At 55.2% G+C, this 13,690-nt stretch overlaps 1 protein-coding gene across 1 annotated transcript in view; it reads right to left on the reverse strand.

The window, feature by feature from the left end:
* Positions 1-13,067, reverse strand: part of RTN4R (reticulon 4 receptor) — a 144,259-nt gene extending 131,192 nt beyond the window's left edge. The window contains exon 1 of the mRNA XM_073312445.1: positions 12,706-13,067. Within this exon, the coding sequence (XP_073168546.1) occupies positions 12,706-12,727 (22 nt within the window). The 5' untranslated portion in view covers positions 12,728-13,067. The remainder of the gene's footprint in view (positions 1-12,705) is intronic.
* Positions 13,068-13,690: the final 623 nt, after the last annotated feature.

Here is a 13,690-nt window from a genome sequence, read left to right on the forward strand (position 1 = left end):
GCAAGTCAGTGACAGAGCTGGGCCTGGAACCCAGGCCATCTAGCCCCCATGCTCTACCCACTAGACCACACCACCTGCTAGTGTTGAAACAGCAGCATGTGCTTCAAAACTCCATCTCTCACCCACAGGCATGGAGTGGAGGCCAGTGCATGGCCACACGGCCCTTGGGGCTGCTTGCCACAGGGTATGTGCTCCCTCATGCTCAGGGGAGAGGCGCACTGGGGCTGCACTGTGGGGAAATTTGCACAGCTCCATCCCGAATGTTCCCAGAGATTTCTGGATCTGTGGCCTCAAGGCTGCACCTATGACCAGCCCTGAGATCCAAATTCATCAGAATAACAACAACGTTCCCCACAGAGATGCCCAGTGGTGCGAGCAACGAGAATGCAGCGGGGGAGCTGCCCAGACACCATCCCAGGGCATTTACATCGGAAACACACCACCTCCCAGGGACATGGCATTGGCCTAGGAGAGGAGAGAGCCTCTACTCTGGCTGCATTCCATGCCTCACACTCATGCAGTGAGCACCGGGCCAAGCTGCGCGCACACAGCACGACACCTAGCTGGTCCTTATCCCAGCATTTGCTCCTGAATCGCTACAGAGCTTGCTCTCCTGCAGATCTGGCTGGATCCGTCTCCAAAGAGAGAGCAAATTCCCCATCTTTGTGGTGTGTGTGGTGCAAAGAGCCCTCTCCTCCTCCCCCTCACAAAGCAGACACAGACATCTCTTTCTACCAGCAGGGCACTGCCTCTCTCCAGGCACACATGGGTTACACACACCCAGACGATTATGGCAAACAAATCCATGGGCCACGACCTAGCAAATGCTCTGGGAGATGGCCACCTCCCAGCAGCATGGCAGGAGCTCCCAGCTGACGGGCTAGAATCCCCGCATTAACTATAAGACTAGCCAAGCACTGGGAAAGCCAAAAATAAATCCTAGCCGAAGAAAAGCATTTCACCCTGGAAGAACCTGTCCATGCAAAGCCAGTCACTCCTGGGTGGCTACCAAGGGGCAGGATTGGCGTCATTTATTCAGCAGCTGGTGCAGATATCTCTCTCCGGCCATGCTGATCCCTGGGTTAAATCCAAAAGGCACAAGCCGCATTCAGAGACAACCCCACTCCTCCAGCAGGGACACCAGAGCCCAGACAGCCACATTCCCACCACACACAGGCAGTCAGCTGTGACCCACCCCAGAGCCCATGCAGCCAGATTTTGGGCAGCTCCACTCCATACAGGACAGGAGCTCTGTCAGGGCCAGCATTCCCTGGACGATGGGGACCAAAGTGGGGCTGGGGACGCTGCTCAGATAATTTCTGCCTAATTTCCAGGCCTTGCGTTTCAGTCAGTCAAGGACATGGCAGCAGCATCAACCCCAATGCGTCAAAAATCATGAGTGTGAGATTTTTTTAAAACACCTTTACACAGAGAAGACAATATTGTTTATTTGCGTTCTGGGTTTTGAGCCTTCAGGGGCCACATTTTCCAGCTCTTCTCCACAGCTGGGAGGGCAGAAATGTACTTTGCATTTTGAAATGCAAGTGGAGATCTTCCCAGAACCTCAGGACTCCAGGAGCTGGGGCTTTAAGTACAACACCGCCCTATGCCAGAATTGGCCTCAGTGCCACTGGATTTGGTGACAGGGCCAGATGGGAGCAAGGGGCCCAGCAGAGATGGGGAGGCAGAGGGACGGGGTGGGGAATCAGTACAGAGGCAAGTCCAGGCTGCTCCCAGATCACCCATCGTGACAGGGTTTAGCGTAGATCGTGCTCGAGATGTGAAATCAGGGAGTGACAAATTATCAACCTGCAGCAAATGGCATCCTCCACAGACCTTCCAATTCACAGCTCCCACCACTTGGCAGGTGGGGTGGAGGGGGCGCAGAGCCAGGGCTCCCCAGCTGGGCGGAGCATGGGGAAGAAAGCTAGGTCAATACCCCGGACCCAGCAACTGAGCAACACCTGGGCACCTGCAGGTGGGTTGCTGAATGATCAAGGCAATGCCTGAGCAGCACCACTCTATAGCAGGGCCACAGACTCCCCAAGTCCCAGAAATGCCCCTCAAGAGCTCCAGCTTCCCTCTGGCCTGCGGGCGGGAAGGGGAACCTAACACCGCCCCTCCCCACACACACACACACACACTCTCCAGGGCTCTTTGGAAGCAAATCCTCAGAAGCCCAGTGCCTGGGCAGAGCCCACCCTGGGAAGCGGGAGGGCAGTGCCAATCACTGCTGGGAGACAGCCAAGCCCCTGCAGAACACCCGGCTCGGTGGTTCACAGCATGGATAGGTCCCACTCAGCTCCCCTTCCTTGCCCTGTGCACCTTTCTGCTGCCCCCTGCCCTGGCAGGCTACCAGGGACACCCGCCGGCCGAAGCGGCTTTCCAAGACTCCCCGCAGAAAGAGGTGCCGTGTTCCCCGAAGCGCCCACCCGCAGTGATGGATGGAGAGAGGCTGCTAATAGGCCATCTCCGCATCAACTTCCTTGTGCCAGAGCAGTTCCTGCAAGCGGTTTCCCACAATCCATCATTGCTTGTGTGGTTAGCACGAGTGCGCCGCACTGCGAGGTGCTGCAATTACTGTTATTAATTCCTCCCTCCCATCAGGAGATGTTCGCTGCAAATTGAGAGAGGGGGAGGGGGAGACGTTATCGCTCTCGCTAAATCAGGCTCTGACAAGGAACTGACAGGTGCACTTCCAAGTGTGCCAGAAGTGGCTGGAGCCATGTGTTGCGGGGCTACACACCTGGGTGGAGGGAAGGGCGCGCCCTCCAATAATGCTTCCACATTTCCTGGGCATCTCAAAGCCCGGGGCTGCAGGAAACCTGCCCTCTCCCAGACAGTGACAGTTAATCGGTTAATAGATTGAGGAAACGCCTCTGGTACTTCGGAAGGCCCTCTGCCTCGATAAATCGTTACCCTCCTCATTCGGGTTTGTGGCCCTCTGCAGCCTAGAGACTCTAAACCTGGTCTGGAGTCTAGGAGAAATTCTTTGGTTCTTTTATGGCTTGCCCAGGATTTTCAGTGGTCCAAGGTATTGGATATTAGGAAAAACTTTTTCACTAGGAGGGTGGTGAAACACTGGAATATCTCCTTCCTTAGATATTTTTAAGGTCAGGCTTGACAAAGCCCTGGCTGGGGTGATTTAGTTGGGGGTTGGTCCTGCTTTGAGCAGGGGGTGGGACTAGATGACCTCCTGAGGTCCCTTCCAACCCTGATATTCTATGATTCTATGATTAAAGCCCCAGACATCCCAGGCAGAGGCACCTTGGGCCGGCAGCACATTTGAGGCAACATGGTGCTGACCCACAGCATCCCCGGGGAGGGGCCCCGGAGCCACCAAAGCCCATTTTCCTGCCCATCCCTCCCTGCAGAGCACAGTAGTGAGGAAAGCCGCTAAGCAGCTGCATGGGATGTGGCCACATCTTTGTACTGGCTGTGCAGGTAAAGGCCGCTTTCTTATTTGTGTAGGTCCTACATGCTCATTTCTTTCTTGCTGAGCATAGGGGATCTAGTGCCGCGTAATGCTCTGCAGAGGATACCACCCTGACTGGACTCAGAGAGCGATACCCAGCCAGGTTTGCTGCTGGGCGCACACGCCCCGCAGACAAGCCAGTCACGATTTGGGATTTGTCAAATGCATTTTGCAAACGAATTCCAGCCTGGGGCTGGGCAGGCAGAGCTGACGTGCCAGCTGTAGGGGGGCGGGCTGGGGACTGTCTCTGGGAATAATCCCTGTGTAGTAGGACTATGTGTGACAGACAAGAGACATGATGAGTATAAATCACGCACGGACTCTAGCATGTGTCCTTCTGCTCCAAAGCCACCAGCCTTTGCCCTGCCAGCTACAGGAGAACTCCCTTAGCGAGCAGCAATAGCAGGTTTGTTATCTTCTCTGAGGCCCCATCACTCTCTTATTCAAACAAAGACCCCATCCCCAGCAAGGGCCATTCTTCCCCGGTGCCCACAGTCTCAGGAGTAAGCCCCTGTGCTTGCGAAGGCCCCAAGTCCACACAGGACACTACCACCCACCCTGATTTTTGATAGGCCTGTTCTCCCTGCAGGGAGCCTCTCCTCTCCGCTATCCAGCCGCAGCTTCCATCTCACCCTACTCTCAATGGCTTGGTGCCCCAGGGCTCTGCCCATTAGCAGAACACAGGCCCCTCCACCTTCCCGTGCTCCGATCCCCACTCCACAGCAGGTAGGGACATGCAGCCCAGCGACAGGCAAGCAGCAGCCCAGCTCAGAAGAGGGCCCTGCAGCTCCCCAGTTCCCAGAATTGGCACCAAGCTCCAGGGAACACAAGAGAGGGAGGCCAAACTGACCCAGAGGCCCCCTGGCTCCTCTGAATGGGGTGCGGGCTGCAGCCATCCCTTCTCAGTGGGTCAGGAGAGAATGGGATCCAATGGACAGAAATGAAGGTCTCCCTGGGGTTTCATACAAACAGCTCCAATGCGATGCGCTGTTTGTATGCAGCACAAGTAGACTCCACGAGTGGGAAATAAAAGCTTTCTGAGCATTCCCCACCTGACCAAATGGCTGCTATTGAATTGTTTGGAGACTGCAGACATACCCATCCGGAGTGCACAGACTAACGTGTTCCCTCCAAAGGGAAAGGCACAGACAGCCCTCTAGTGTAAAGCCAAAGCTAACAGCATGTGTATTGGCATGGAAAACACTAGTCACCAAACTGCGCTTGCATGGGGAAGGAGACGCTTACAGAGAGACGCAACTTGTGCTCCACAGCCAAACTATAACTTCCTAGACCCCTAGGCAACCTCTCAGCTGCTGGGTGCCTACGGAAACATCCCAGGCATAAAGTTCCCCGCAGCTTTTCGACTATCACTTACATGTGCAGAGAGAAAGAGCCCGTTAAACTCAATATTTCCTATTACAGTCTCCAGCGCTGCCTTTTGTCTGCGGAGGCACATAAACTGGACTGCTGAATTCACACCTTGCTCCGCAGCCCGGCAGTGGCCCCTAGATGCACAGAAGGGTGGGGAGCTGAATTCAGGGTCTCCAGAGATCCCCTGCCACATTGAAATCAGGCTGAGCTCACACCTGATCCACACACACATTGCTGAATTATGCACAGGGTGCGTTGTATGCAGGTCTCATCATTTCTCCCAGCCCTGAGAAAGACACACAATTAAAATCAATATTTAAAATAATCAAGTAAGCACACACCACCGTGAACAGCTACACAATTCACTCCGACAATAACACCCAGGCTGCGGAGTCCAGGGCTGTGCAGCAGTGCTGAGAGCCCAAATCTACCCAGTCTTCAAAATCTAATGAAAACACACCAGTTTTAAACACTTTCCCAAACAGGGCTCACAAAATCTGCCACTTTGATGTGAATGCTCCCAGTCTCAGACTAATCAGTCACTTTTACTTTCTCTTTAGTAGCTAAAGACGCAAATGAACTCCCAGCAAACTGCACAGCTTCAGGAGAAGAAAGCAGCAGCCAGATGGTTCTCAAAAAAACCTTTGTTCTTACCAAAAAAGGAGCTAACCAATTTCCCCCACAGAGCAGAATACAAGAGACAATTCCACGAGCCAGGAAAGTGATTTTCAAGTGCAAATTTAAAGGGCCGATTTCTTTCTGTAAGAGCACTACACACACCTAGGGCACAATATAAGTAATAAACAGCAATAATAACTGATCAGTTACTTCAAGGCCACATTCTTGCTGTGTTCTCAATGCAATTTCCATGCAGCGAAGCAAGGGAAACATGAGTTTTAAATATTAAGTGTAAACAGTCATTTGCTTCCAGTTTGAGAAGCAGCATGTGAGTAAAAGGGAAAGTGTGATTGTTAAAATGCAATGAGGTTAAAACATCCATCTAGGCTAGTCTCAGGAAAGGAAAAACTATTGAGCTTTCATCAGGCGGGGACGGAGGGATGGTGGGGGGACTAGATGGAGGAGCAGCTGGGGGATGAAAATTCCAGGAAATGTCGTGAACTTGCACTGAAATATGTGAATTAAAGAAAATGGAGCAGAGTTTTGTGAGTGTATCTGATCAGTTGGAATATTAGCAAAGTTTGTGGCATTTCTCAGGTTTTTCCACTCTGGGCTGTTTGCCAAGCAATTCTGCTTCAATTAACAGTGAAATGGAGGAACATGCTGGCTGGGGCAGTGACCTACCTGGCAACAAATGTGCCTCATGCGCAGCAGGACCACAAGAGATGGAGAGTCTCCGTGACACCCCAAGCAGGGAGGCTACTGAGCCGCTGCCCCCATCTCTGGCACGGCCCCAGATCCCATCCGAGCCTCGCTGGAGTGAACAGGGCCATAACTCCCAAGGGCCAGTGGGGCCTATAGCAGGCGCATGCAGGTACCTCCACTGTGACCCCCGCAATAAGCCACCTACCAGGTCCTCCTTGGGGCCTGAGACAGCGCTTGCTGAAGCTGATGGAGACCCCCCCCTTTGGTTCCAGTGGGCTTTGGCTCAGCACCCGCCCCACCCAAATCCCATTTAATTTCCCTGGCACAAGGCCAGCACTGGTTTTGGCTTAGCCAACCCCACACTGTCAAAAATCACAAGCCAGGCCCCCAAAACACCATGAGACCTACTTAAAAATCAAATCTGAGGGCACCCTATTTGTCTTCTGGTTCTTGAGCCTCTCACTCACACTCGGCTCACGTTTCCCACTTTTCTCAGAAAACACAAGGGCTAGAAACTGATTTTTTTTCTAATAGAAGCTGAGATTTCCACCTAAATCCCCTGACTCCAGGAGCTCAGGCTTTAAGAAATCCATCCCAGGCTTTAAGAAATCCATCCCATATCACAAGAGTTGGTGACACTTTTGCTTAGCCCAAGAGCTGAAATGTAAGGCCCTGGGGCTCTGAGAAGGACAGACCATAGGCAACAGAACACAGCTGATGCTGAAACAGCACCAATCCTGGGACTAGAATGTCACTGCTAAAGAAGGGACCCTCCCGCCCCCAGGCACAGACACGCCTGCTTCTCCTTTGGAATAACCAATACTAAGATATGAATAAGTAGTAGAGGCTACTTTGTCATCTCCACCCCCTTCGCCCTATGACTTCCAAACCCACCAGAGAGCCTTTGGGGAGACAGGTCAGCACCATTATCCCCAAATTAAAGATGGAAAAACTAAGGCACGGGAGGGTGCGGGGGAAGGACACAGTCACAACGAGTCAATGGCAAAGCTAAGAATAGGATGTAGGAGGCCCAGCTCTTGGTGCCCTTCTAACAATGGAGCAGATATGAACAGTCTGAGCATGTGCAGAATGCCCAAGTACACTGTGTCTGGCTAAGGTAGACGCAGAGTGCCCATCATCACAGCAGACTGCACACACAACATGGCCGTTGTACACACTGGATTCCATTCATCCACTGCTATTCCAGCTTTAGGCCAGGGTAAACGTACTGAAATCTATGGCATTCCACTGGCCAGCACAGAACTGGAGTTGAGCAGCAGTCAGCCAGGGGCTCGGGGTATATAATTTGTGCAGGGGACTCAGGCAAACATAAGAAGACCCAACTGCAGACATAGCTGGGTGGCGAGGGAGCCTGTATTAAGTCTCAACTTTTTTACACGCATGTTCTGAGACTCGCCATTTCCTGCTTTACACTGTTTATTTTTTCAGACCAACATTTCATGGCTCTCCTTGGCCGCTGGTACCTCCCAAAGCTGGAACAGTGAATATTGAAGTGGGGAGACTGGGATTTGCAGAGGGCAGAATGCAGGCCACTTTGCCCCACACTCACTGGTGTCTGTCCTGGAGAAGCCCCAGAACCCCATACACTCAAACCCCACCAGACAGCGGCGGCCCCAGAATGCAGCTCCAAACACCCACACTCAAAGCCTTTCATGCAGTCATGGAAAAAAAATCCACCCCCGAGCTAACCCCTGGTGCAGGCAGCGCTAGGTAGATGGAATGGGAATTCTTCTGTCCACATAGCTACTGCCTCTCAGGGAGGTGGAGACCGGGGAACCCCTCCTGTCGGTGGAGATTGTGTCTACACTAAATGCTCCAGCACTGCTGCAGCATCTCAAGTGCATTCAAGCCCTTCGTGCAATTCCCAGCGTTCACAGGCCCCTGTATGGTCGCACAGCTTCTTACAGCACCGTCTCTGAGAGGCACAGGCTATTCCTGCTGCAGGGTGTGCCTCCCGGATAAATCAACTCCTTTAGAAACAGCAAAGGAGGAGTTTGGCTCCTGGCTCTCAGAGATATGTCTTAGCGAAAGCAACAGCAGCAGAAAGCATTTCAAATCCAGGGGGAAGCGAGTACACACCTAATTAAGCCGACTCCTTCCCCCTCCTTTGGTCTGCTGTGCAGTGTGGATAGCGTGCTTGTGCTGTGCTCACAGCCTCTTGAAAAGAAGCCACTGTACAGCAGAATGAGGAGCTGGCACAGGAGCCAGGCACATTGTGTTCATGCGGGCTCAGAGCTCTAGTCTCTTCATTAGGGATGCTGGCTCCATCCACGCTCCCAAGCCTCCTCCAGTCCAGCCAGCAACAGCCCACACCTTCACCTAGGCTCCAAGCACCGTGCTTCCATCTCAGCACTTTCTGCAAGCGAGAAGTGGCTCTTCGGGAAGCAGCACACACCGATGCAGGCGGCGGGAGTCTGCCCAGGCTCCCTCGGGAGCACACGTACATGCGGCCAGGGGCAGCTTGCAGGGGCGATTGCCTGCGCTTTGCCACTCAGACCGGGTGCTGCCACCACATACACAAGTACAGCAAATAGCAGCAGCAACACGGCGAGGAATGCACACCCGACCAGAGCGTTCCTTGGGCCCTGCTCCCCAGAGCTCCAACTTCCCATTCATCCCTTCACTGCCAGTAGCTCCAGCCTATGGCTTTTGTGGGGTTCACAGTAACTAGATGCTACTGGAGGGGCAGTTTTTGCCTAGAAGCCAAAGTCATCCCTGGTGTAAATCCATGAAGTCAATGCAGTTACACCAGGATTGCACAGGAACCTGGCCCTTATTTCAGCTGGAGAAACACATGCAAAGGATGAATGCCAGACAGCCGTTTCCACTCTAACTTGTCTGCAGATCCTGGCTGGTCCTGCTGAGCAGGACGCGTGTCACGTTCTAAAAGGGGAAGGGATCTCAGTTCCATTGCAAGCTGCCCTGTCCCTCCGTCCCAGCCTCCCACACACTTGGGCCTACAATCTTCTCCTGCATAGGGTCCCGTGAGGCTCCGAGTTGATGCCAGCTCAGAGCAGCAGAGAGCGGCATGGAGGTAATTAACGGAGGACATGGCAGAGTTTGAAGACGGGGCTGGCATGTCGCATCTTATTGGTAAGCAGCCCTGGAACACACTGCTCACGAGCTAGAGAGCTCACGAGGGTCACAGCAGCTCTTTGTCTCACCAGATCTAATTAAATCATTTTCTAGCACAGCCTTTTCCAGCGCTCCGAGTGAGAAAACATCACCAAACCAAGCGGGGGCACAACACCATCTGTGCTGATACAATCCAGCGTGGCAGAGAGCAGCACCAAAGCACTGGGGCTCACAGAACCCTACGATCACAACTTCTGTACGTCTAGGTATCCCATCCCAGTATGGCCCAAACGATACAGGTTCCAAGAGGGGGGCTTTTGAAATGCCATCTCCCTGATAAATTATGTAACAAAAACTGTCCTGAAAGCAATAAAGGGTCAAATAAAGAGTTGACGAATGTTACCTCCTGGTCAGAGCAATAAAATGCTGCTCATCTCCTCCATCAATGAATACGTATTCTCCAGGCTTAGTTTCTTGGGGGAATAAAGGTTTTAAAACAGCTGTTTTCCCACTGAGGAATCCTGGAGACGAATGGGGATTTCATAGGCAGACAGACCCTCTGAGCTGTAAACGGAAAGGGTGTTAACAAAGGCTTGCTGTGAGCTAAGGCAGCAGAGGAAAAGCTTCACTGACCCAACTGCCCCTGCAGTGTATTTCCAGCCTAGAAGGTACCTGGGAACCCTGGTGTGAACTCTGGGAAAGGCAGTCTGGGCTCAGTGGGGGCAGCCAGAGCCCCACAGTTCACTCGCTCAGGGCCTGATCCTGGGGAGCACATCCTTCAAGTACACATGGCATTTCACAGTCATCTTCCCCACTCACATTTAGGACCAGCATCTGAGGGTATTCAGCACCCCACGGGAGCAGGCCAGGGCTCTCCTTTAAAAGTCCCTGTGCACCTGCCATGCTGTATGAACAGAGATCCTGTAGCACCTTTCCTGTATTGAATGTCCTGGTTTTTCACGTGATGCTGATGACTGTTGGGCACTCGTGGGGGGCCACAGTGCAGTGAGCATGCCCTGTGCAACCCTGCCTACTGCCACGAGAGAGAAAGCGTTCTACTCGGGTTCTTCTGCTGCCCCCACCTCTCTGTGGTGCTCTCTGTAACTGGGGCACAGCACACCCGGTGCGCTGACAGCTCCCTGCAATATAATGGCAGGCAGAAAACCCACAGGTTACCACCGGATCAGTGCCAGGAGTGTGCGCAGAGCCAAATCCACAGAGTGCTCAGGATACAGGCACCCATTCAGATCTAAGGACATTTGTGCACAAGACTGTAATACATTATAGAATAGGTGACTTCTGAAACACCAATGCCCCCTAAGGGTCCTCAGCAAAAGCCACCATGGCAACCTGCTCCCAAGCAGAAGCACAGTGGCTGTTTCAAAATTAGATGCCATTCAAACTCTCCGAAGAAGCTGATTGCTGTTTGGATTGGAGCTGGGATCTCTCACAAGAGCATTGCAAATAAACCAAACACTGTGCCCTCCAAGAAACAATGCTAGGTGATGCTGGGGTCGCTCCCAGAAAGGAGGAAGCAACACAGCACAGTGGAGACTGCACACACAGAGGGGTTATTAGAGAGAGCTGTGTCACACAGATCCCTTTGACTGGCACCCTCAGCAATACTTGCTTTCTAACATGGGTTGATGTCTTCTAATTTAAAAAAAATTGCAACCTGTGGGTTGTCGGCAATGTCCCAGAGCCGGTGGGCATCTCTGCACCCTGCAGGACGGGAGCACACTTTCCAAAGTGTAGGTCTTTCAGGTTTTACCCCAAGGTGACTGGAGATGAACAAACTGACTACCCTTAGTGGCATGAGCCACTACCCAGGCACTGCCTGCTCCTGGCAGCCATCTCCCTGTTCAGCCACGCAAGGTGCCAGGTAGCCCACTATACCACTGGGACTGTCTGAGCAAACCAAACAGAGCTATTCCTTGTGGAACGAGCTTTTATTCCTTTGGGTGGCAACAGCTCATGGGGATTTTCTGAAAGGCCAGCAGCGCTGAATGCTTATTACACACAGATCTTCCCCACAGAAGGACCAATTCAATTCCTAACCTACACACCACGGTTTGTTCTCAGGCATTTTATCCTTAATCTAGTTTACTGCTGTTGAGTAATGGACATTTAAATGAGACAAAGTAGGCCAAAGGAACAATTAGTTAATGATGTATTTGTCTGGCACACCCCCTAACCCTCAATAATCTCTGGCTTTCTCCCACCCCTGCACATTCACTCCAGGTTCCCTGCATCTCTACCACTACCAGGGAACTGCTTCCTTTCCTTCTGCCCCCCTGCCCCAGCCACACGCTGTCTCTTTGATCTGGCTTTCAGTGGCCTGTCACTCTCCCTAGCCCCTTAAGGAGGAATTCGCAAACTTTGCCAAGTCAGGAGAACTTGCATTGGAGATTTCCCTTTGTTCCACTCCTCGCCTCCCATTCGCACTCCTCCCCGGTAGGCAGAGCCAGGGATGCTGGTGACTGACCTTTCCCTTCCTCTCCCACTGCTTCTCCGCTGCCCCCTCCAGGCCCTTCCTCCCCCTGGTGTTTCAATGTAACCCTCCTTTCTGGAGCTCTTGTTCCCAGCCCAAGCGCCGAGGTTTGGTGGGGGCGATCAGAGAACCTGCTGCCTCTCTCTCAGCGCCGGCGCTCGGGAGAGGGCACTGCTGACCCCTGCTGAGCACGGAGCCCTCCGCCGGCACTGGCGGGTCTTGGGGATTCGCTCCCCGGTTTTCCTAACAGCCATGTCTTGGCTTCCCGTCCCACCTGCCATCCGCTTCGGTGCGGTCAGCGCGCAGAGCAGATGTCCCACTTTTATCAGCGAGACCGGACCCCCCTGGGAGGCAAAGACTGCTGCTTCCCCCAGCAGCCTCCTTCCCACTCCTGCTGCCCCGCAACCCCCGCTGGAGGCAGCTCAGAAGGCAGAGCCCAGATGGTGCTGGGCACACCAGACAGCCCGATGACCTTCTGGTCTCTGACCTAGCGGCGGGGGAGGGGAGCGGTTGATTCTGGATCCAGGCTGTTCACACCAGCGCTCGGACTCCGCAATGGCACAGAAGCGCTGAGCCAGGTGCCGGGGGAGAGGGCAGAGCAGGGAGCCCCCCACACATCACCAATTTCTCCCTCCTTGGGGAATACAGGGTCTCCTTCTTAGCGCCAGCCTGCCCCCAACACCTCAGCACACCGGTCCCTGCTCCCGAACCCCCCGGGAACTTGGGCTGTAAGCCCGGCTCGGACTGCCGGGGCTGGGAGCCCCGATCGCCTCCCAGCGCGTCCCCGGGCTCAATCCCATGTCCTGACATCGGAGGCAGGCGGGTCCTGGCCACTCCGCGCTCTCCACGGGACTGAAGTTGCTGCGAAGCTGCCGGCTGCGAAGTTGCCGGAGCCCTGCCCTCCCCTTGGCGCTGAAGCCGGGGGTCCCAGCGGAAGGGACACGCCTACCTTCAGCGATCGCCCTCTTCATCTTAGGGGTCGGGGCAGGCTCGGCTCGGCAGGCAAACGGGCGCCGGGGTACAGTCCTCGCCAGCGCGGGCAGGTCCGCTTTCGAACTTCAGGCCGAGCGCAGGGCGGGGGCTCTCCCGCCGCCTGAGCCGGCGCGCAGCGGGGGAATGAGCCGCTCCGGAGCCGGAGTCAGCATCCAGGCGCCGGCTCCCCACCCCAAGGCGCACGGCTGGGGCGCAGCAGACGCCGCTGCGCGCACTGGTCCTTGCGGGGAGAGGCAGCTGCGGCGCGGGGTCCCTGGGAGCCGAGCGGGGCGCGGGAGGGGAACGCGGGCTGCCGGGCGGGCTGCAGCGCGCTGAATGTTTTATGGGATCATGTGGTTTGACGTGGAGGAATCAGCCGAGCTCGGATTTCCTGGCTGGAGAGGGGGTTGGGGGACAGGGCGGGGCGGCTCCGAGAGCGGGGCGCAGCGTGGAGCGGAGGGGGCGCACGGGACTGGCAGGGGGCGCCGCCCGGCGGTGGGGACTGGGGTCCCGCGGCTGCGGCCTGCCCCCCGGACGGGCAGGGGGCAGAGGGGAGCGAAGCGGGGTCGTGCGGGGACCCCGGGCCGCGCACTTGGGGAGGGGGGATAACGGGACACAGCGGCCAGCCCGGCCCGCCTGCAGGGCGGATTTGCTGTGCAGGAGTCCGACCAGAGCCCCAGTCGCTCCTGGGCTCCATGGGGCGGGGGTCCGGGTAGAGCGCCCTGGAGGTTGGGGGGCAGGCGGCAGCCCACTGGGGGCGGCGGGGCCGGGGGCTCGTTGCTGATGCCAAGGTGCCCCAAAAGGGAGCTGGCCGGGGCGGCCGGGCTGCTCTCCCCATCCCGCACTGCCCCTGCCAGGCCGGGATGCCACCGAGGGGCCCTGGAGCAGCGGCCTGCTGGTGGTTCTCCGCCGGCGGTGGGGCTGTGCCGTTGACGGTGCTGTGAGGAAGCCAGCTCATTGCC

Source organism: Lepidochelys kempii, chromosome 15 (genome assembly GCF_965140265.1).
Source record: "Lepidochelys kempii isolate rLepKem1 chromosome 15, rLepKem1.hap2, whole genome shotgun sequence".
Classification (NCBI taxonomy): Eukaryota; Metazoa; Chordata; order Testudines; family Cheloniidae; genus Lepidochelys; species Lepidochelys kempii.